The sequence below is a fragment of the Triturus cristatus genome, chromosome 3_1 (genome assembly GCF_964204655.1).
Source record: "Triturus cristatus chromosome 3_1, aTriCri1.1, whole genome shotgun sequence".
In the NCBI taxonomy this organism is placed as follows: Eukaryota; Metazoa; Chordata; class Amphibia; order Caudata; family Salamandridae; genus Triturus; species Triturus cristatus.
Window position 1 is genome coordinate 9,125,082 of NC_140583.1, and position 23,408 is coordinate 9,148,489.

At 49.6% G+C, this 23,408-nt stretch overlaps 1 protein-coding gene across 2 annotated transcripts in view; it reads left to right on the forward strand.

Annotated features, from left to right (window-relative positions):
* The window catches only part of LOC146859586 (mitochondrial carrier homolog 2-like), a 201,421-nt gene that overhangs the window by 39,644 nt on the left and 138,369 nt on the right, over nt 1-23,408 (forward strand). The window contains exons 3-5 of one of the 2 annotated variants that reach the window (XM_085646523.1): nt 16,447-16,553; nt 19,199-19,222; nt 19,788-19,844. In XM_085646523.1, the coding sequence (XP_085502649.1) occupies nt 16,447-16,553; nt 19,199-19,222; nt 19,788-19,844 (188 nt within the window). Of the gene's footprint in view, nt 1-16,446; nt 16,554-19,195; nt 19,223-19,787; nt 19,845-23,408 lie in introns of both variants that reach the window. The other variant, XM_085646522.1, reaches the window with a different exon arrangement.

Genomic DNA, 23,408 nt, shown 5'->3' on the forward strand with positions numbered 1-23,408 from the left:
CTGTCAGGACAGCTCCGAAGTAGTGAACAAGGTTCGTCTTTTTGTTTCTGAGCTGGGCTAACTAAAATAATGCACTTACTCTGAGAAATAGTGGTTTAAATGAGTTTTCTGTACGCACTGCAGGCGCACACAAACTCTGCGCTGAGCCAGGTGCCTCTAAGACACGGCCCCTGGTGGAGTCTGAAGACCTTCACAGCGCCTCACTGAGGCGCCTCGGGCTTCTCACCGCGCCCATCACTGTGTGCGCCACTTGGACGGCTTCCCAGAAGAACCAGCCACAAGGAGTCACCTTGGTGTGCAGTTTGAGCCTTATGGAATAGTGTTGGAATTCAAACACCCAGCAAGCAAATGAGACATAAGCTGTATCAAGTCTCACATCGCTGCCATACTGCGAATGTCCGTTTCAGAGGCTTCCCATGGGAATAAATGAAGGTTAAAAACTTTCTGGAGTTGCAGGTCCCACCTGGACTCTGTCTAGCGCCAGATGAACGGGGTGGTGTAATGTGAGAGAGGCCCTCTCCATCTGTCCGGTACTAGAGTTTCCAGCCGCTTTGTACGGCCCCTCCAGGTCACTCCTTTCACTTCTAGCCACCTCTTGTGCTCCGAACATCTCTACATTGCTCGGCTCGTTGAAAGAAGAGATCAGGTTTTTAAGTTAAACTTTCTCCCCCTTGCCTTGACATGTCAATGCACGCATCTGGACTTTGAGCCGTAGAGAGGCCATCTTTCTGTCCCCAAACATCCGCAACAAAGCATACAATCCAGGCTCTCCTCACCATCCAGTAAAGTGGTTCTACTGACCAGTGGCAGCGTCACAGTGAGATAAAAAGCGGCATCATCTGGCTCTTAGCGCCGTGTCTTGAGCATCTAAATAAAAATCATATCAAGGAATAATAAAATGTTCTTTCTTCTGACCTCTGTTCCATTTTTGCATGGATTCATTATAACGTGTTTTTATGATTGTACTACAGCATTGTTGGCCAGTTCTAGCATTCTTAATAGCAGCTATCGTTGTCCAATTCGGTGTCTCTCAGTTTCTTGGCCCAGTCAGGGTGAAAGGCCGAGTCAGCCCAGCGCGATTACACAGAGATTAAAAAACCCATAACTAGCAGCAGTAACCCGGCACCAGGTCATTCATTTTCAAGCTGTGTAGGTAGAAGCTTATATTTGTGAAAGGAAGATGTGTGTGCTTTTGTGGAATGTAAACATCTAAGGCTCAGCAAACATGCACAAAGGTTGTGCGTTCATTGAGCACACCGGTTCAGTTCTCATGGTGCCACAGATGAAAGCGAACCCCAGAGCATTAAACGCTGCTTCAGCCTTAATATGCCCTTGAAACATATTTGGATCATTTCATACTTATTAGGCTGCCAGATAGTGAAGTTTTTTTGAGGACGGGTGCTATGTTTTTTCAGAAGATACGAAGGGCGCTCATGAAGTAACCAGGCCGGGAGTGACGCATGCCAGGGTGGGGTCTCGCCTCTGCTCAGACAGGGTGGGGTCTCGCCTCTGCTCAGACAGGGTGGGGTCTCGCCTCTGCTCAGACAGGGTGGGGTCTCGCCTCTGCTCAGACAGGGTGGGGTCTCGCCTCTGCTCAGACAGGGTGGGGTCTCGCCTCTGCTCAGACAGGGTGGGGTCTCGCCTCTGCTCAGACAGGGTGGGGTCTCGCCTCTGCTCAGACAGGGTGGGGTCTCGCCTCTGCTCAGACAGGGTGGGGTCTCGCCTCTGCTCAGACAGGGTGGGGTCTCGCCTCTGCTCAGACAGGGTGGGGTCTCGCCTCTGCTCAGACAGGGTGCCCTCCACACGCTGCCTGCTGGAGCACTAAGCTTCTCTTTCCACTGTGACCATGGCTTGGCAAGACCCAGCATTCGAAAGGCCCCGGGCTAGAATTCTAAGGCTCTTTAAAAGCTGGAAACTACCTGTGTGTGTTCAGAGAAAAGAAACGAAAACATTCCCTAACCTCATGGCCACTTCAAAGAAGAACAAGCATTAAAAATGCAACAGTCCTCGCCTCTTATTAAGTTAAAGCCATTTGCTTAGCTATACAATACCATTAGCAAAGCAAATTGCTTTAACTTGATCAAAGGCGAGACCTATTGCATTTTCAATGCTTGTTTAAGAAGCATTTGCAAAGCTTGGGTCTGGAGATGGCTTTTTTGTGACAGTTCTTGTTAAACATTTTTGCTGAAGCTGCCTAGCCATTGTCTATCTGAAAGGAAAAAAAGAAATTGCTAAAGCCAGAAATATTTTTGGGGTTCTCAGGAAACACTCATTGTAATCTCTAGCACGGCATGGAACGTCATTGTGTGTTGACGTGCGCCTTGTGAAAGGGCAGAATGAAGTTAGGGAATGGCTGAAATGGACTGGCCTTTTGTTTTCCATTGAATGCTGTAGTGGGGCGAAGAACTATGTGAGTGACACTAAGGAACTATGGTTGAAGAGGGCTGGCTGACAGACCCCCTGTAAGAAAGTGGGTTTCTGTTGCAGTAACCCCTCCCTCCTTCTTTTTTGCCTAATAGCTGATGCACTTTTCCTTGTTGTGCCCTGGGCTCCTGCCAATCAGGTGCCCAGGGCCTGTGTCCCTTGCCTAAAAACTGCCTAACAGCCAAAACCCAAATTGGCAAACCCTGGCCACGTCAGCCCCTGGTAAATGGTACCCTAGGTACCCAGGGCCCTGTGACCAGGGAAGGCCTCTAAGGGCTGCAGCACTCATTGTGCCACCCTTAGATGCCCTGTACCCTTACACACACACACTGCCTTTGCAGGCTGAGTGTCTGGATACAAGACGAAACAAAGTTGACATGGCACACATCCCTGTGTGCCATGCCCACCACCTACACTGCCCTGGCATACATCAGCCACCCCTCTAGCTGGGTGCCGTATGCCAGTGGTCTATTCCTGGGCACTGTAAGTGCAGTGCTGCCATTTAAGAGTACATGGTGCTGAGAGCTCGTCAAAAACGAACTCCACAGCACCATAATGGCAACACTAAAGGCTGAGAAGTTTGGTATCAAACTTCTCAGCACATTAAACCCGCACTGATGCCAGTGTGGGATTTAATGTACCAAGCACCCCAGAGGGCATCTTAGAGATGCCCCCTGAAACCTAACCTACAATCCACATCTAGTCTGGGAGGCTGCCTAGGCTGCCACACAGCAGACATGTTGCTGGACCCCTGGGTAGGAGAGCCTCTGCTCTCCTGGGCCTGCAGCAATGCACATCTGGGCGAGGTGCTAAATCTCCTCCCCCAGGATGGGCAGGGGAAGCTTCAAAGGCATGCCGCCTTTGTGAGCTTCCCCAGGCCACTGCAACCCCCCCACTCTGGCGGGAAGCTTGGCCAGAAACCCCAAATAAGGGCAGAGGATGTGCCAGCCTGCCAACCCCACCCCTCAGGTGGGGGAGGTGAGGTGAAGCACGTCTCCGGGCTCTCGCCATCTTGAAGATGGGAAGCCCTGCCCAATCAGGACTAGGCTACTGCCCCCCTCGCACAGGGGAGGCGCAGAATAGGGGGTGTACCCACCCCAGGACAGGGACCAATTGGTCCCTGCCCTTCACCTACCTGTAACGCCCCTAAATCTAGTATTTAGGGGCACCCTGAATCTTCCTTCCCCAGATTCCAGATTCAAAACTACAAAGAGCAAGAAGAAAGAATACCTGCCCTGCAGCTGCTAAAAAGAGGAAGACACAAACTGCTTTGGCCCCAGCCCTACCAGCCTGTCGACCCTCGAACCTGCTCCTGCTCCAACCCAACATCTCTTGTGGCCAGCAACCTCACAAACCCCGGAGGACCTGGCTACCTTTTGACTCTAAACCCCTGGAACTCCCATGAGTAGAGGCTCTACTCAAAATCTACTTCTAATCCCTGGCAGCAGTTCGGAACCGCGAACCCTTCAGACTCTGCACCCGCCAAGCCTGGCCTGTGCCGGAGTGAACAAAGATCACGAGGACGACCCCACGGCGACTGTGACCCTGAGTCCGACACCCAAGGGCCTCCCTCGACACTCCTGAAGAAGCCTGCAGCCTCAGAACCAGGTGCCCCCCCAACCGCTATCAACAGAGGGTAAGATTTCCTGACATGAAAAGGCACCCCCTTCACCCGGCGGCCCGCGGCCCCCTGTGCCCAAACCCGGGGTACCTACCTATCCTCCGACTACCCAACTTACCTCTCGAAGTGGTGGTGGCACCTGAAGAATCTTCGTCCCCGAGCTTGCAGTCTTTTTCTATACTGGAGATTTCCCATTGAAATCAATTGAGCACCCGAAGGCTCAAAAGCACCCTGCACCCAGCCGCCCGAGTGGCCCTGGCAGTGCAACCTCTACACCTATCTACTTCCCCACTTGCCCTGAGTAAGTGACCAGGAGCCCAGCTCCCACAGCCGTGTGGCCTGCTAGTCGGCAGCCACCAACCAAGGCCCCCCATCCCTCCTAGGATAACATTGGGCCTAACTCTCTCTGCACCCAGCCGCCATAGTGCCGCTGAGGGTGAACCAACTGTACCTACCTGACCCTGGGGGACCCCCGAGTCTATGCCCAGAACCTCAACTCTGCCAGTCGAGTACTTACCTTTAAATCGATAACTCTATTTTCTCCATAGGGTAACATTGACTGGTTTTTCCTGAAATTTCTTCTAAGTGTGGACTTTTCAAAACTTAAAATATTCACCAAAAAACAGCCGAGTAACAAACGAAAATACTCACCCCAGTGCTGGGTCTTGGTGCCCAGCACCGACTCTGCAAAGTACTTACAACTGTACTTACCAGTAACCCAATTTTCTCTCATAGAAAATCGTTGACTGTTTTTCTGTGAAATTTCTTCCAAATGTCAATTTCTGCAAACTTTAAATATTCTTTAAAAATCGTATAACTTCTGAAAACGTAATTACTTACCTGTTTTGGACATGGGTCCCAGTACTGAGTCTAGGCACCCAGTACTGGATTACAAAAGTAACGAGAACATACTATACCTGCAACTTGAATTTTCTGCCATAGGGAATCATTGACTGTTTTCTATGAAATATTTTAAGTGTCAACTTTTAAAATAGCAAAATATTGTCTAAACATCACAGTAATTAAGTCCACTTTTATCACTTGATTCCAAGTACTGACCCGGGACTGAATCTAGGATCCAGTCCTGGAAATCCAAAAGTAATCCTAAAAGTAATCTGTTGCAAATAACTTGAAACTTCCATTGAGCTCAATGCATTGTGTTTAGAATTGTTGCCTATTGCAACCACTTGTAACTTTCTACAAAAGTCAATTGCATATTGCAAAAGTATTTATATAAAGCATCTCATTCTGAGAAAGTATATTTTAATACCTATTGTTGGTTCTAAAATTAAAAAAAGCATATATTATTTATATATAAACCATTGACCTAGAGTTCAGTTATTGAGTGTGTGAGACCATTTGCTGACTGAGTGTGTACAACAAATGCTTTGCACTGTCCTCTGATACTGCCTTACTGCTCGACCAAGCTACCACTTTAGAGAGTAAGGTTATATCTAACTTTAGACCCTGCCAAACCCTGGGGGACTGTGGACTCTGTACACCCTGTACCTATTTGGGAACAGTATATACAGAGCCACTTTCTCACACCCCCCTATATCTATATTATTTGTACCATTTTAGTAAAATCAGGTTGTCTTGGCTAATGAACCTAAAGAAATAGCATGATGATGCTTCAATCAACAGAATAAGTTCTTGCCCAGTTTGACGACCAATTCGACACTTCCACTCTTGGAAGGCATTCTCTACTACTACCACTCACCCTCACTAGCTACGATTGACTTCAATCACCTCCCAACATCCCCCACCCCTCCACCATCTGCCACAGTTTACAGATGATCCTCATTTATCACCACCAAATGTCCACCGTTCTCCCCCCCCACACTCCTAATCACTCCTTTCAGCATCTGCCATCACCGATTCAACCCTTGAGATCTACCAAACACTTATGCTCTTCCAGGTGGCCCCTGATGTCCCAATAGCTCCTTTTTTGGATGCGCCCACACACATTCAACTTTCTTGCACCAGATTTAGAATCTCCTGCAGCCCTCCCTCACCTTCTGATGCTGTAACTCCTCGAGCTGCCATTCAGTGTTCCCCTAATCATTCAAAAACTCTTCACACTGATGGCAACCTCTACTCTGTGTCCAATAAACTGGTTTGTCTACTCTCTGAAAAGAAATCTCTTGCTTCCTCCATTTACTTCTTAAAAATACAGTGGCCACCCTTGAATGCAGACTCTTGCACAGTCTTCCCCTCTGACCCTCTCATACTTCTGATGGAAATATCTAAGTTATCCCTGAAACATCAAACTTTCTCGCCTGGAAGACCCATCAGAAGACCTCCATAATCTCACCCTGTTCTACAACAGTTTAGATTCCCAGGATCCTGGTGAAGCCTCACTGAATTCAGCTGCTTGCTTCACAACTACAAATGAGCTACAAACAAATCTAAATTGTGCATGTAATCTAGTCTTATAACTTCAGCAAGCTATTCTTGACTGAGACATGGCTTTCAGGCACCTTTTAGCCTGCGCCTGATCCTCTAATTTTCTCCAGGCTGCACAAACCTTTGCCAGGGCAGAGAAGGTGAACCAAGCTGTCAATCATCCATAGGTCTCCTAGGCAAAGCACATGCCTGAACCTTATTTGAATATTTTTCTGTGGTAATTAAGACTTCTGACTCAAAACATACAGTACTTCATAACATCTACCACCCTTCGGGAGATAAACACCTCTGCCTAGCCGCTGATGGATTAATAGCTGGAAGAGACACATTGCAATGGTCACCTATTTTAGAGTGACCTTAGTCTTTATTATGGAGATGAGCTAGATACAGCTTTGCCTCGGCCGTCTCTTTCTGCTCCGTAATTACCTCAATCTGTTCCTATTCTGCCAACACGCTTCAAGGGGATCTATCTTCGGCCTTCTTATTTACCAGAGAGACCTCATCATGGGCCACTGCCGTGTGTGTGTGTGTGTGTGTGTGTGTGTGTGTGTGTGTGTGTGTGTGTGTGTGTGTGTGTGTGTGTGTGTGTGTGTGTGTGTTGGTCGGCTCGGCTCGTCTGAGCACCTCCTTATAGTTTTCTCTCTGTTCTGCATTGGAACCTCCACCTGCGTGCAAAGAAACAAAGATTTGTGTCTGGGACTTCGGTGATATTGACCATTCGCTTGCAGAAACTAAGATAATAGCAAAACTAATGGACTTTCATGACAAACCTAACACAAACTTGTTAGTGGCTAACTATAGCACAGTCATGTTGGTGGATTCAATTCTGGCCTCATCAAAACTAAAACACATGACCACATAAAATTGCAGTGGATTTTAAAAGAAATTGTAGTAGAATGGAAAATCCTAAGAGCAATAAAACGCACTTGGCGCCAATGACCATCAAAGCAAACCCTCCGGATATTCCAACTCAAACGGAAAGATACAGAACCCATATTTTTGGGCCAAAATGTGTATTTAGAACATAAGTCAGCAGTGCTAAGAAAGCTTTTTCACCTCTTGCAATGGTAAAAGGATTTATTCAGCGCAGACGATTACCCAGAGGTGTCAAGGAGCTAAGTTCAGGGAAGAGATCGAGATTTTGAGAGAAAAAGTTTACTTGGGGAACAGCCATGTTTTGAGGTTTGCCCTGAAAATCTAGAGTACTCTAATGGAAAGAGGACGTTCAAAAAAACGACAGTCTCCCCAGCTGGTTCTCCTGAATCTGGAGATCGCAGGCAGCTCCCCGAAACATATCATTGGAAAGCATGCTTAAGAAACTCCGACTGACCCCATGCATGGCTTTGTGGGCAAGTCTTCAAGGACTCTACAACCTCTGTGCCGCCTTTTGAAATACCCGACAGCTAAGAATACTCCAACTTATTCTCCCTACATTTGAATGAAAAAATGAACAATTTGGTCCCTCCCTCCACAACAGAAACATCCTTGGCCCCATTCTACAGATGTTTAGACCTCTTTTGACCATAAAACGGAAATTGCACACAGGGAATTAATTAATCTTTGCTACCAGACCATCCGCTCGTTTCACTAACCCCATTCTAGCTATGACAGTAAAGAACATATCCTCATCCCCCATTTAACTCTCCTAATAAACTCCGCCATAAAATAAGGTATAGTACCTACCCGCCTCTGTCGCGAGTCTGCTGCTCCTAACTTCCATCTAACCTTTCCTTCAGAGCCAAAGGGCTTGAGAGTTGTGGAGCAGAACAGTTAATAAAATTCATCTAAGGTAACCCTCTCTTTGATGACCACCAATCAGGAGTCAGAACAGGCTGCAACACTCGTCCTGCACGTAGTGGATGGTGCTTTAGACATCCTGGACCATGAAGAATCCTGGCTACTTCTTGATGGTCCCTCAGCATGTCACGATCTACCATCTCCTTTCATCTCTACGAGATGACACGCAGTTGCACTTGATCTCACTCAAACTCCTCGAAGTGGGGATGTTCCTGGCTGTAGAATCCAATCATCTGCTGCAAACCATCCTTTGTGGAGAACAAGATCTTTCAGTTCTACTCTGACATCCGTGCTGGAGCGAAGGGTCCACTACAACAAGTCCTTGCTGGTGACATCAGAGCAGTCGTCCAATCTCTAGTCGAATCTAAATTTGTGTATGGCAGCTCGTTATTGACTGTGTCGTGCACCAGTAGATCCAAGACATTCAGCCCATTCCTGGCCTCTCAACTGGCTCCCCTTTGAGGCAAGGTCTGTTCTAATTTGGCCTGCATATTACACAGAAGGATATGCATGAATGACAGTGCGCTATTTATCTGCCTCACAAATTTATCATCTCAGGAGGATCCCACTTTCTCCTTAAGACACTATCTCTGTTTAGAATTTGCTGCATTAAAAAAAAACAGAGCCTTGATACAAGATTTTCCGGGTTTCTTTTGCAGAACCACCCCCACCCCACACACTTTTTGCCAGATTTCTGGTGCACTTTGACTTGATGTTCCTTGGGTCCCTGCCAATCAGGTTCCCAGGGCCTGTGTTCTTTCCCAAAACTGTACCTTTGTACCCCCAAATGGCACCTCTCTGGCCAAATGTAAGTCCCTTGTAAAAACTACCATGGGTACCAAGGGCAATGTGACCAGGGTAAGCCTCCAAGGGCTGCAGCACTTACTTTGCCACCCTTAGAGGTCCTCTACCTTAACACACACAGACAGCCATTGCAGGCTGCGTGTTCTGGTGCACAGAAAAGTGAAGAGGCGAAATGGCACACATACTTGTGTGCCATGCCTGCAACCCACTGCCTGTGGTAAAGGCAAGACTCCCCTCTAGCTGGGTGCACTATACCACTGGTGAGAGTACAGTTGCATGAGCCCTGTACCCCTTCAAGTCCATTCTTAGACATTGTAACTCCAGTAAAGCCATAAAAGAGTAAATGGTCTGGGAGCTATCAGGAGCAGGCCCCCTTCCTGTCTCTCCTCATTTTTGGCAGTAAGAGGGGCGGAAATTAAAACAGCCCAGAAGGTGTGCCCACCTCTTCCAAACCCACCCCTCGGGGGTGGGGTGGGGCGAGGTGAAGCCCAGTCTTCAGTGCCTGTCTGCTCCACCAGGCCTTTATGCTGCTAGCAGCAGCGGTATCTAAGGTTCAGCTGCAGTGTCGGCAGTACAAGGCCTTGATCCTGCTAGTCGCAGCATTATCCAGAGTTCTATTGCTGTCTGCAGTGTCAGCACTACCAGGCCTTTATCCTGCTAGCGGCAGCAGTATCTAAGGTTCAGCTGCAGTGTCGGCTCTACCAGGCCTTTATCCTGCTAGCGGCAGCAGTATCTAAGGTTCAGCTACAGTGTCAGCAGTACAAGGCCTTGATCCTGCTAGTCGCAGCATTATCCAGAGTTCTATTGCTGTCTGCAGTGTCAGCACTACCAGGCCTTTATCCTGCTAGCGGCAGCAGTATCTAAGGTTCAGCTGCAGTGTCGGCTCTACCAGGCCTTTATCCTGCTAGCGGCAGCAGTATCGAACGTGCAGCTGCAGTGTCAGCAGTACAAGGCCTTTATCCTGCTCGTTGTAGCATTATCCAGTGTTCTATTGCAGTCTGCAGTGTCTGCTCTGCCGGGCCTTTATCCTGCTAGCGGCAGCAGTATCTAAGGTTCAGCTGCAGTGTTGGCTTTACCAGGTCTTTTCCTGCTAGTGGCAGCAGTATCTAAGGTTCAGCTCTAGTGTCGGCTCTACCAGACCTTTATCCTGCTAGCGGCAGCAGTATCTTAAGGTTCAGCGGCAGTGTCGGCTTTACCAGGTCTTTTCCTGCTAGCGACAGCAGTATCTAAGGTTTAGCTGCAGTGTCTGCTCTACCTGTCCTTTATCCTGCTAGCAGCAGCAGTATCCAACGTTCAGCTGCAGTGTCTGCTCTGCCGGGCCTTTATCCTGCTAGTGGCAGCAGTATCTAAGGTTCAGCTGCAGTGTCTGCTCTACCAGACCTTTATCCTGCTAGCGGCAGCAGTATCTAAGGTTCAGCTGCAGTGTCGGCTCTACCAGGCCTTTATCCTGCTAGCGGCAGCAGTATCGAACGTGCAGCTGCAGTGTCAGCAGCACAAGGCCTTTATCCTGCTCGTCGTAGCATTATCCAGTGTTCTATTGCAGTGTCTGCTCTGCCGGGCCTTTATCCTGCTAGTGGCAGCAGTATCTAAGGTTCAGCTGCAGTGTCGGCTCTACCAGACCTTTATCCTGCTAGTGGCAGCAGTATCTAAGGTTCAGCTGCAGTGTCTGCTCTACCAGACCTTTATCCTGCTAGCGGCAGCAGTATCTAAGGTTCAGCTGCAGTGTCGGCTCTACCAGGCCTTTATCCTGCTAGCAGCAGCAGTATCTAAGGTTCAGCTGCAGTGTCGGCTCTACCAGGCCTTTATCCTGCTAGCGGCAGCAGTATCTAAGGTTCAGCTGCAGTGTCGGCTCTACCAGGCCTTTATCCTGCTAGCAGCAGCAGTATCGAACGTGCAGCTGCAGTGTCAGCAGCACAAGGCCTTTATCCTGCTCGTCGTAGCATTATCCAGTGTTCTATTGCAGTGTCTGCTCTGCCGGGCCTTTATCCTGCTAGTGGCAGCAGTATCTAAGGTTCAGCTGCAGTGTCGGCTCTACCAGACCTTTATCCTGCTAGCGGCCGCAGTATCGAACGTGCAGCTGCAGTGTCAGCAGTACAAGGCCTTTATCCTGCTCGTCGTAGCATTATCCAGTGTTCTGTTGCAGTCTGCAGTGTCTGCTCTGCCGGGCCTTTATCCTGCTAGCAGCAGCAGTATCTAAGGTTCAGCTGCAGTGTCGGCTTTACCAGGTCTTTTCCTGTTAGTGGCAGCGGTATCTAACGTTCAGTGACAGTCTGTAGTTTCAGCACCATCTGGCCTTTGTTTTGAAAGATTCTGCTGAGTCTCGATTTATTTCCCTAAGTGAACAATTTATCTTTCCATGTGGGGGGTTGTATTCCAACTCTGGCCTTCAGATGTTTAGCATTCGGGGCAACCTGTCTAACCTGGTATTGTTTATTTTCAAACTCGAAAAAGCACCATATCAGAGAATCAACCTGATCATGGAGGAAAGGCTTTGGCCAGGATGTGCCAGATGTTGTCTGTGTATTGGGAGAGGGTTTAACATCTGCCTCCCACAGTGCCCCTTCTGAGTGGTGCTCCTAGAGGCACAAGTGAGGGAATCAAGTGCTATACCAAACAAGAGGGGACAGAGGACCTCAATGCCTGTTGCCCCCCCTCACCCCCGAGGGAAGATCTGTAAGCATTATGGGCCCCTGGAGCAAATCAAATGCCTTCTCTGTTGTCAGAAATATCGCCACAGCAGGCAGGTCGGGATCTGTCTGCAGCAAAATTACAAATATGGTCCGTATATTATGTGACTGTGATCGTGGGAGGTCGGCGGACTGGAAAAGCAGGCAAGGAGGCCGGATATAGTGGCCAATGATGTCTTTTTATTGCACACAAGGCAGTTTTTGTAGTCCGAGGGTAAAGTCATATAGGGTTCCAGGAAGAGGGGAAAAGAAGGAACGGTGCTCTGTTCTTCAGCCGCTGCCGTCTGGGTTGGGGCTCCAGGGATGGTTCCAGGTCGTCGCTGTAGGCGTCGGTAGCAGGTCTGGTCGAGGGTTCCTCGGAGGGCGGTAAGAGAAAGAAAGTGGAGCCGTTGGTTCTACTGGGGCTCGAGGTCAGGTACCGTAACCGTCACCACGGGTGATGAAGCGGAAATAGACCGTGAGGGAAAAGGAAAGAGAGAGGAATGGGCAGGAATTGGAAAAGAAGAGAGGTGCTCGAAGGGGTCGTGTGGGGGACGGTAATTACCCAGTGTACGGTGCTGTATATTTATTTACAAGGTGTCTATCCGGGTGAATGGACGTGTCTACAATAGAGGGGATATTTACACAGGTGTCATACTCTTCACACAGGGCACCTAGCGTGCTTCAAAGAAGGTAGCTGGTACTCACGCGCTCCGCCGTAACTCTCCTCCGAGTTACGGCCGCTCTTCAGCCACCTCCGGGGGACTCCACCAGTCTTCGGACCACTCCTCTGGTTCTCCGCTTCCGTCCTCTCCTTCCGTCGTACCTCCAGCCGAAATCTCCTGCCACGATACTCCGACGACCTCTGCCTCTCGCCTTCCGTCTTTTCTGTGTCCGGCCGTTAGCAGGGAGGTCGGACTTCCTGGGTCAAGGGGTAGTCCGTCCGTCGTCTCTCCGGATTGGCTCCTGCAACAGAGAGAGGGGCGGGGTCCCCGTTGTCACGGACGCTTTAGTGTTCATTCCGGTTTGCGCGCCCTGGAAGGGAGAACAGCGGAGGGGGGAGAATCCGGGCGGGGTGAGTAAGGGGCTTGTGACAAAGGGGGGGCCTCTATCACAGTGACTTTGAGCGACCAGGGATAAACCTTGCTTGGTCCAGAAGAGCCGTGACCCGCATGCATGCCAAGGAGCCTTGTAGCTGTTACCTCAGGGTGTATCGGTGTTGACAAGTCCGTAGTCTATACAACAGACCTTGTTAGTCTTCAGGACGATGGTTATAATCACTTTGCACAGGGATAAAGGGAGTAACGTCGACTCGCACACATACATCAGACATACTCAGGAGTTGAGGAGCTACCACATCCATTGTATTCCTCTGGATTTCTGCTGTGGGCACTCAAACTGTGCCCAGGCAAGGCACGGAGTCTAAAGGTCAATGAAACAAATGATTGGCTTCAGATCGGCACAGTCTTTTTATCCTAGAAAGAAACTTTTCTCATTCTTGATTTGTCGAGCGTGGCTCATCACCTGGAAGGGTATCCGGGTGCTGAGGGTCTTGCTGCTTCAGGCGGGTTCATATGTATCAACATCTCCATTTGCGATTCTCAAATAGCGATTTTTTTGAGAATCGTTATTTGAGAATTGCAAAACGGGATGCATCTAAAAATTCGCACAAATTTTGCGAATTCTTAAAATTCCTTAATTGCGATTAGCAAATTACGAAATCGCAATTAAGGAATACCTTCCCATTCATTCCTATGGGCCAGGAGGCCCATAGCAATGAATAGGAAGTCCCTCTCAATTTGTGATTCGCTATTTGCTAATCGCAAATTGAGAATATTTTCAAAGGTGCAAGGGTGTCATGATGACACCCTGATGCACCCCTGAAATCAGCATGTGTGCACACATGGCGCACATACATGCCCTAAGGGCATGTATGTGTACCACATGGCACTTTGGAAAATGCCAAAAAGTGCACTTTTCAAAGAAATCGCAAATTACCACCAACTTGAAGTTGGTGGTAATTTGCGATTTCTTAAGGAGAAATCGCGCAACTTGGGTGCGTGTTACATTGCATTTAAGGAATCGCAATTTGCGATTTCTTAAATGCTTACGCAAACTTAAGAAATCGCAAAATTAGCGATTCCTTAAGAATGCGAGGCTGAAATGCCTCATACATCTCATTTTGCGATTTTGTATTCGCAAACGCTGTTTTTTTGCGATTCGCAGCGTTTGCGAATACAAAATCGTTTGATACATATGTCCCCAGGTCTTGAGCGTTTCCTGGAATTCTAGGAGCGAGGTAGGTGTCGGGGGTCTAGGACAAGGTGGTTCCAGGATTTTTTCGCAAGGGAGGAGATTGTGCGGCCTCTGCGGATGCGGGTGTGTGTTCTAGGGAGGCGGCGTGTACGTGTCTGGAGGGTTGGTTGAAGTTCAGGCGTGGTTGATGTAGGCAGGCCCTTGGTTGTGCGGCCGATGCGGGTGTGTGCTCTAGGGAGGCGGCGTGTACGTGTCTGGAGGGTAGGTTGAGGTTCAGGCGTGGTTGATGTAGGCAGGCCCTTGGTTGTGCGGCCTCTGCGGATGCGGGTGTGTGCTCTAGGGAGGCGGCGTGTACGTGTCTGGAGGGTTGGTTGAAGTTCAGGCGTGGTTGATGTAGGGAGGCCTTTGGATGTGCGGCCTCTGCGGATGCGGGTGTGTGCTCTAGGGAGGCGGCGTGTACGTGTCTGGAGGGTTGGTTGAAGTTCAGGCGTGGTTGATGTAGGCAGGCCCTTGGTTGTGCGGCCTCTGCGGATGTGTGCTCTAGGGAGGCGGCGTGTACATGTCTGGAGGGTTGGTTGAGGTTCAGGCGTGGTTGATGTAGGCAGGCCCTTGGTTGTGCGGCCTCTGCGGATGCGGGTGTGTGCTCTAGGGAGGCGGCGTGTACGTGTCTGGAGGGTTGGTTGAGGTTCAGGCGTGGTTGATGTAGGCAGGCCCTTGGTTGTGCGGCCTCTGCGGATGCGGGTGTGTGCTCTAGGGAGGCGGCGTGTACGTGTCTGGAGGGTTGGTTGAAGTTCAGGCGTGGTTGATGTAGGCAGGCCCTTGGTTGTGCGGCCTCTGCAGATGCGGGTGTGTGCTCTAGGGAGGCGGCGTGTACGTGTCTGGAGGGTTGGTTGAAGTTCAGGCGTGGTTGATGTAGGCAGGCCCTTGGTTGTGCGGCCTCTGCGGATGCGGGTGTGTGCTCTAGGGAGGCGGCGTGTACATGTCTGGAGGGTTGGTTGAAGTTCAGGCATGGTTGATGTAGGCAGGCCCTTGGTTGTGCGACCTCTGCGGGTGTGTGCTCTAGGGAGGCGGCGTGTACATGTCTGGAGGGTTGGTTGAAGTTCAGGCATGGTTGATGTAGGCAGGCCCTTGGTTGTGCGACCTCTGCGGGTGTGTGCTCTAGGGAGGCGGCGTGTACGTGTGTGGAGGGTTGGTTGAAGTTCAGGCGTGGTTGATGTAGGCAGGCTCTTGGTTGTGCAGCCTCTGCGGATGCGGGTGTGTGCTCTAGGGAGGCGGCGCGTACGTGTCTGGAGGGTTGGTTGAAGTTCAGGCGTGGTTGATGTAGGCAGGTCCTTGGTTGTGCGGCCTCTGCGGATGCGGGTGTGTGCTCTAGGGAGGTGGCGTGTACATATCTGGAGGGTTCGTTGAAGTTCAGGCGTGGTTGATGTAGGCAGGCCCTTGGTTGTGCGGCCTCTGCGGATGCGGGTGTTTGCTCTAGGGAGGCGGCGTGTACGTGTCTGGAGGGTTGGTTGAAGTTCAGGCGTGGTTGATGTAGGCAGGCCCTTGGTGGTGCGGCCTCTGCGGATGCGGGTGTGTGCTCTAGGGAGGCGGCGCATACGTGTCTGGAGGGTTGGTTGAAGTTCAGGCGTGGTTTATGTAGGCAGGCCCTTGGTTGTGGTGCCTCTGCGGATGCGTGTGTGTGCTCTAGGGAGGCGGCGTGTATGTGTCTGGAGGGTTGGTTGAAGTTCAGGCGTGGTTGATGTAGGCAGGCCCTTGATTGTGCGGCCTCTGCAGGTGTGTGCTCTAGGGAGGCGGCGCGTACGTGTCTGAAGGGTTGGTTGAATTTCAGGCGTGGTTGATGTAGGCAGGCCCTTGGTTGTGCGGCCTCTGCGGATGTGGGTGTGTGCTCTAGGGAGGCGGCGTGTACGTGTCTGGAGGGTTGGTTGAAGTTCAGCCGTGGTTGATGTAGGCAGGCCCTTGGTTGTGCGGCCTCTGCGGATGCGGGTGTGTGCTCTAGGGAGGCGGCGTGTACGTGTCTGGAGGGTTGGTTGAAGTTCAGGCGTGGTTGATGTAGGTAGGCCCTTGGTTGTGCGAGGCGTTGTAGGAGTGGATCAGCATCTTAAAATGACATCTCTTCTGTATGAGGCGCCGGTGGAGTTACCTGATGTGGGGGTGATGTGGGTCTGTTTGAGAAGGTCAAGTACGAGTCCAGTCTCTGAGTTCTATATGGTATGCAGTCTCTTCAGGAGGTGAACGGTGATCCTGCGTAGAGTGCATGACCTTATTGACTAGGGTTTGTGCGATGGTCTCTTTATGACAATGCAGTGATGATCCTGTATGTGCAGTAATGTCAAAGTGTTTAGGAATACAGCAAAGGCACTCATGGAGCGCTAGGATTAAAGGTGAGTAACTTTTCTTCCCTCTTGTTTTGTTTACTTTGATACCTCTACTTGGAATGTGTCCACTCAGCGTAGCTTTCTTTTTAACTCTTAGCTAAACACATCGTGAAGATCGATGGAAAGGCTGGGCTCTTCAGTGGTTTGCTCCCCAGGCTGTGTGCAGGAACGATTGGAACAGTAGTGCATAGCAAAGTGTTGCAGGTGAGTGCGACCACTGTCCTTCCTTATGTCCGTTCATTCCGCCTGGAATATTTGATGATCAGCAGAAGTTGTGTGCTCCTTTGTCCAGGGCCTGTTTCCTTAGACTGAGTGGCCGTCCTGGTACAAGAAGCAAATGGATCCTGTTTTCACAACATAACACTTTTATTAGGATGAGGACCTGACGGATGCAGGGCCTCCACCCCTATCACTGGCTGCATTTAGTAAAGTATTTTCTTCCAGGAGGTAAAGGAGAGGATGTGTGTAGAAAAGTTGCAGTACCCCACCACTTTTTGCCTGGCTTTTGATACAACTTTGACTGTAGGGTAATGGGTCCCTGCTAATTGGGTTCCCAATATCAGTATTCCTTCCCCAAAACTGTACCACGATTGGCACAACTTATGTTGCCTCTGTAAGCCCAGTAAATGGTACCCTCGCCCACACTACCATAAATGGAGAGTAAGGTTCTATCTACTCTTACCTCTGCCTACTTTGGGGTACCACTGGACTGTACACACTATAACTCATTTTGGTAATGTGTATATACAGAGCCAGCTTCCTCGCGTCTGCCCTCCCCATTCGCCTCGCGTCTGCCCTCCCCATTCGCCTCGCGTCTGCCCTCCCCATTCGCCTCGCGTCTGCCCTCCCCATTCGCCTCGCGTCTGCCCTCCCCATTCGCCTCGCGTCTGCCCTCCCCACTGTGTTCTGTGGACTTGTATCCTTCCGCCGGTGTTCTTGCTCTCTCCCTCGTCACTGTGTTCTGTGGACTTGTATCCTTCCGCCGGTGTTCTTGCTCTCCCCTTCGTCACTGTGTTCTGTGGACTTGTAGCCTTCCGCCGGTGTTCTTGCTCTCTCCCTCGTCACTGTGTTCTGTGGACTTGTATCCTTCCGCCGGTGTTCTTGCTCTCTCCCTCGTCACTGTGTTCTGTGGACTTGTATCCTTCCGCCGGTGTTCTTGCTCTCTCCCTCGTCACTGTGTTCTGTGGACTTGTATCCTTCCGCCGGTGTTCTTGCTCTCTCCCTCGTCACTGTGTTCTGTGGACTTGTATCCTTCCGCCGGTGTTCTTGCTCTCTCCCTCGTCACTGTGTTCTGTGGACTTGTATCCTTCCGCCGGTGTTCTTGCTCTCCCTCGTCACTGTGTTCTGTGGACTTGTATCCTTCCGCCGGTGTTCTTGCTCTCTCCCTCGTCACTGTGTTCTGTGGACTTGTATCCTTCCGCCGGTGTTCTTGCTCTCTCCCTCGTCACTGTGTTCTGTGGACTTGTATCCTTCCGCCGGTGTTCTTGCTCTCTCCCTCGTCACTGTGTTCTGTGGACTTGTATCCTTCCACCGGTGTTCTTGCTCTTTCCCTCGTCACTGTGTTCTGTGGACTTGTATCCTTCCGCCGGTGTTCTTGCTCCATCCTGTCCCTCTCCTGTGGGAGGGGGGCAGTGGCCTACTCCTGATTGGGCAGGGCTTCCCATCTTCAAGATGGCGAGAGCCCGGAGATGTGCTTCACCTCGCCTCCCCCATCTGAGGGGTGGGGTTGGCAGAGGCTGGCACACCCCCTGTCCTTCCTTGGGGTTTCCGGCCAGTCTTCCCGCCAGAGTGGGGGTTTAGAACCGGTAGGGGCCAGTTGCTGGGTACAGCAAGTGGCCTGGAGAAGCTCACAGAGGCGGCATGCCTTTGAAACTTCCCCTGCCCATCCTGGGGGAGGAGACCTAGCAACTTGCCCAGGATGTGCATTGTTGCAGGCCCAGGAGAGCGGGGGCTCTCCTACCCAGGGGTCCAGCAACATGTCTGCTGTGTGGCAGCCTAGGCAGCCCCTCAGACAAGATGTGGATTGTAGGTTAGGTTCAGGGGGCATCTCTAAGATGCCCTCTGTTGTGCATTGTACATTAAATCCTGCACTGGCATCAGTGCGGGTTTAATGTGCTGAGACGTTTGATAGCAAACTTCAGTCTTCAGTGGAGCCATCCTGGTGCTGTGGAGTTTGTGTTGACGATCTCCCAGCACCATATACTCTTAAATGGCAGCACTTCACTTACAGTGCCCAGGGATGGACTTGGGTACTGTAGGGGCACAGGGCTCATGCTCCTGTACCCACACCACTGGCATAGGCCACACAGCTAGAGGGGTGGCTGATGTATGCCAGGGCAGTGTGTTGTGGGCATGGCACACAGGGATGTGTACAGGGCGTCTAAGGGTGGCACAATAAGTGTTGCAGCCCTTAGAGGCCTTCCCTGGTCACAAGGCCCTGGTTTCCTAGTTTACCATTTACCAGGGGCTGACATGTGGCCAGGGTTTGCCAATTTGGGTTTAGGTTTCAACACAGTTTTTAGGGAAGGAACATAGGCCCTGGGCACCTGATTGGCAGGAGTCCAGGGCACACTCAGTCAAAGTAGATTCAGCAATTCAGCAAAAAGTGGGGGCATACCATGCAAGAAAGATGGCTCTTTCTCACAGAGTTGCATCTTAGACGCATGATTTTCTTTTATTTAAATAATTTTCAGATTAAAAAATCTGTATTTTAAAGTTTCCTGCAGGTCTTCCTCACATGTTTTATACTGTTATTAATGCAGAATACCCATGATAAACTGGAATTGCAAGTAGTTTTCCCTTCTATTTGACACAAGCGGTGATAATTTTATTTTCTCTTTTAATAGCAGTTCCAGGAGTCTGAGCCTTGTGAGGTATGTGGACTGCTTGATGTGATGTGCGTGGGGCCTGGGGAGTGGTGCGTGGGGCCTGGGGAGTTGGGCCCGGGGCCTGGTGCCTGGGGCCCGGGGCCTGGTGCCTGGGGCCCAGGGAGTGGTGCGTGGGACCACGCCTGGGAAGTGGGGCCGGGGTTTCGAGACTAGTGCACGGGGCTGGGACTTGCGAACGGGGCCCGGTAACTGGGGAAGGCAGGCTGAGGAATGCAGGACCTGGCCAGGTCAGAATAGGCCAATGGTGGACTGGTCTGGTGCATGGCAATTGTGTGCTTGTTCGGGGGGGGGGGGTTCGGGAACTAGTGGTGGGGGTGACTTGCACTGGCAGGGTGCTGCCATTGCAGAGAACCGCAATCACTCTCCAAGCCCTAAGCTGTAGATTTTCAAACATGAGACGTGGCAGGGAGCCATGCTTTGAATTACTTGATGAACATCCAGTTTTGGGAAGGAAGGTACGCAGTTAGAGATTCTTAAGCTGCGTAATCGTTAAACATGTTGATTATTTGACACTAAGATTGAACTGATCCAACTTATTATCTCCTTTTAGGATGCAGTGAATGGGCATAAAGAAGCTGCATCGTCATTGGATCAAGTTGTCAAAGAGGTAAGACGGAGTTGCACATGCGCCCCTGGCATGTCTGAGCAGGAGCTGCAGGTGTGTGACTAGCAGCAATTTCTCCCTCCTGGAACATGCCGTCCTCCTTTCCTGGTCATGCAGAACCCTTGGTGCTCATGTCCTCTTTCCCACATATTCAAACATCCCCAAACGATCTCAGCTGAATAGTGTCATCCTAGTCTTACATAAGACCTTGACAGCGTGATTCCAGCAAAGACCACCCTGTTTCACAGTCTTAGCTGAAATTAGTCAAATTAATAAAAAAAAAAACTCTGGGATGATAATTGATAGAAAAGCAAGGACCAGGGACATGCAGATGCTTTGCAAAGTTGCAGTTCAAAATGTGAGGTGGCCCCACTGATCTCTGAATTCCGAAACCAAGAATGCTTCCCTCCAAAACTACTCACTCTATGAGCTATTTGTCTCCCTTGTGGATGCTTCATTTGCAAATCCAATGACCCGGCAAGGGTCCTTGAAGGTTCTACCGGAGGACAGTCAGCCCGACCGCTCAGTTAATGTCTCTACACCTTCTACTGTCATTTAACCCTGTAAGGATTACTTTACAAACCTACAAAAGACAGTGACGCATTGGGATCCCCGTTGAATCTTCAACAACCGTGATCCTAAGGATGGAACGATGTCTACCTGATCTGCCGTACCGGCCAGAATCAGCAAGGCTCTGTGGACTCCGATCAAAATTGCATAAATCAAGCTAATTTGTATGTTTATGTATGTGTTTGTTCATTAGTGGCGGCAGCCTCTCTGTAGTAATTGTTCTAATTCCCAGAGATGGGAATCCCTCTGTTTTTTGCTTGCTAATAACTCTGCCACCGTTTGCCGAATCTCCATGAAACTTTGCAGACCATTCCTTTCTCTACATTGGCGGATGATGAAAAGTTTTGTTGCAATTAGTCAAGGGGGTGCAAATAAAAAAAGGGGGGGTCCCAAAGCACATTTTTTCACAGGCTCATTTTCCATCGACTTTTAAGACTGATGTAGCGTTGAAGTGACTAGTCAAATTTTGCTAAAAATGTTTGCAAAAATATAGATTGTGGTCAAGAATCCTCTATAGTACTAGATGTAATCTGATTAAGTAGTTCTAGAGTGATATGGCATTAAAACCCAGTGCTAAATAGAACCACGCTATGCCACAGTAACCTTGCGGCATACCACTGTGAGGAAATGGGAGGTATTGTGTGGTTGTGCAACCTCACCATGTAATGCGCACACCAGCCCCGTTAGGACCCTTGAGTTTCGTTTGTCGAACCTTCAGCTCACCCCTGGGCAGCTGTGGCTCTGAGCAGCCAGCCTCTCACAGAGGAACAAGCGCAAAGCAATTTCAACAACACTAGAACAATTGAAGGAAGTGACATAACCATCAGGCAATCCGACACCAATGAAAACAAGCATTGAAAATGCAATAGGTGTTGCCTTTCGTTAAGTTAAAGCCATTTGCTTTGCTATACAATACCATTAGCAAAGCAAATGGCTTTAACTTAATCAAAGGCGAGACCTATTGCATTTTCAATGCTTAAGATTTCTATGAATGCAGATATCTAGAAAAAAGAGTACCCACAAAAAACTTCCTGTTCCTAATAGTTAAAGTAGTCTCCGCGATAGTAACAGTGGGTTCTGTAAAACCGGTAGTCAAGTAAAGAAGCCACACTCTTCGATCCCTTCTTTTACCAGGATCAGAGTTGTCACACTGGCCTGACTCCCCTTCCTGAGACACAGCCAGAGGCGTTGATTGTCACAATTCTAAGTCCTGTGTTTAAGATCAGACAGAAACCACTTTACCCGCTTGAATTAGACAATCCTCTCAGTTTTATGTCACTGAAGAGTGAGAACTTGTGGTTTGAGGTATCGGCCACGCCTTCTGCTTTGACGCATGTTTAAACTTGTTAATGCAATTTTGCTGTTGACACTCAGATAATTGATAATGTATGTACGTCAGCCCGGATATGGAATCGCATTTCATTTTATGATGTTTGATACATCTGGGCCAAGCTCTCTTTGTTGAAATTGTCATCCAATAATCTTGGGGGTAAAAAACATCAACCCACACACCCAAAATCCAGAATTGATGGCAAAAACACAGACCCCCTTCCAAGCCATAAAGAGAGTATGATGGCCATTCCCAAAAGCTTCTCCTTCAATACCTCACACACACGCAAGCTAATAGCTGTAATGAGGCACCCCAAGAACGTCCGATCCAACACCCACCCAGAGGTGCTGGAAAACCTCCTCGGATGCCTCAGACTGGGCTCCCTATCCTGTACCATGAAGGAAGATTAGGTCCAGCCCTCTATCCCTACTCTGGACACAGCCATTGCATTGCCTGCTCTTTCTTTCTCTTCACAGCTAATAGAGCACCTTTTTCCTTTAATTAATGCTGATCATAGGAACAGGAACTAGAGTTTTGGGCTCTGCTCCTAAGGTGCACAATGTCATAAGTCAGGGCTGTGTGTTATGAAGAACCACAGAGGACTCTTTTTCACATGAACCGTGTTCACTTGCCACTTGTTCGCATCACTTGGCGCTGGCAGAAGAGATTCTCTTTCCAGTGCGTTTTGCTTAATTTTTAAACTAGTCAGAGCCACTGCGTGGGAGTGTGAGCATGGCACTGGATGGCAGGCCCACCGACCACTGTGTGGTAAACAGTGGCAATGCAGTATTTTCTATTTGAGTGTGTCTTTAATGTGTGGCAATGGTGCGACATCTGTACTGTAAGTTAATGGCGGCCTCTATCTCTCCATTGAATTGTATGATAATGTCAACATCCACAGTGTATGCCGCGTCCACTCTCTAATGTATATTATTACAATCCGATCCCCACTGTTTCATAGTTCGAGAATCTCCACTGTGACAAATTTACCACTGTAATGTGTTTCAGTATTTGCCTCTCTCCTTTGTATCCGTGTCAACCCCTCACCTGTGTTGACGTTGCAACTGTGGTAATGTCCGCCTCTCCACCAGAAGGCAACGTCACCATCTCTACTATGTGGCAAAGTCAGCTTCTCAGAGTGTGGCATTGTTTGCATCTCTGCTGTGTGGCAATGCCGGCATTGCCATTGTGTGGTAGTCCTAGTATATCAATGTTGGAACTCTGCGTCTAGCAATACCTAAACCTCCACTATGCCGCGCGGTCAGTATGTCCACACTGTGTTAATGTCAGTATATCGGCAGATGACAGTGTTTCCACTGCAGCGTGGAACAATACGGCTCTCTCGCCTGTACTCATGTAAACCTTTACACTGTGTCGCAAAGCCAACATGTGCACCATGTATTGATGTCTACATCTCCATCGCGTGACAATGTTGGATTGTCTATTAGTCCAATGTCTGCACCTCTATTGTGGTGTGTCTATCACTGTATTCAATGTGTGCAAATCTGGCATCTCTGAAGGCTGCTGGTAGCCTCCACCGTGTGGCAATGCCGCCATCGCTTCTGTCTGCCAATGGTGGCATATGCGCCATACCATGTGCCAATGGTGTCGTATGCACTGTACCATGTGCCACTGATGGTATATGTGCTGTGTGGCACTGCCAGCAT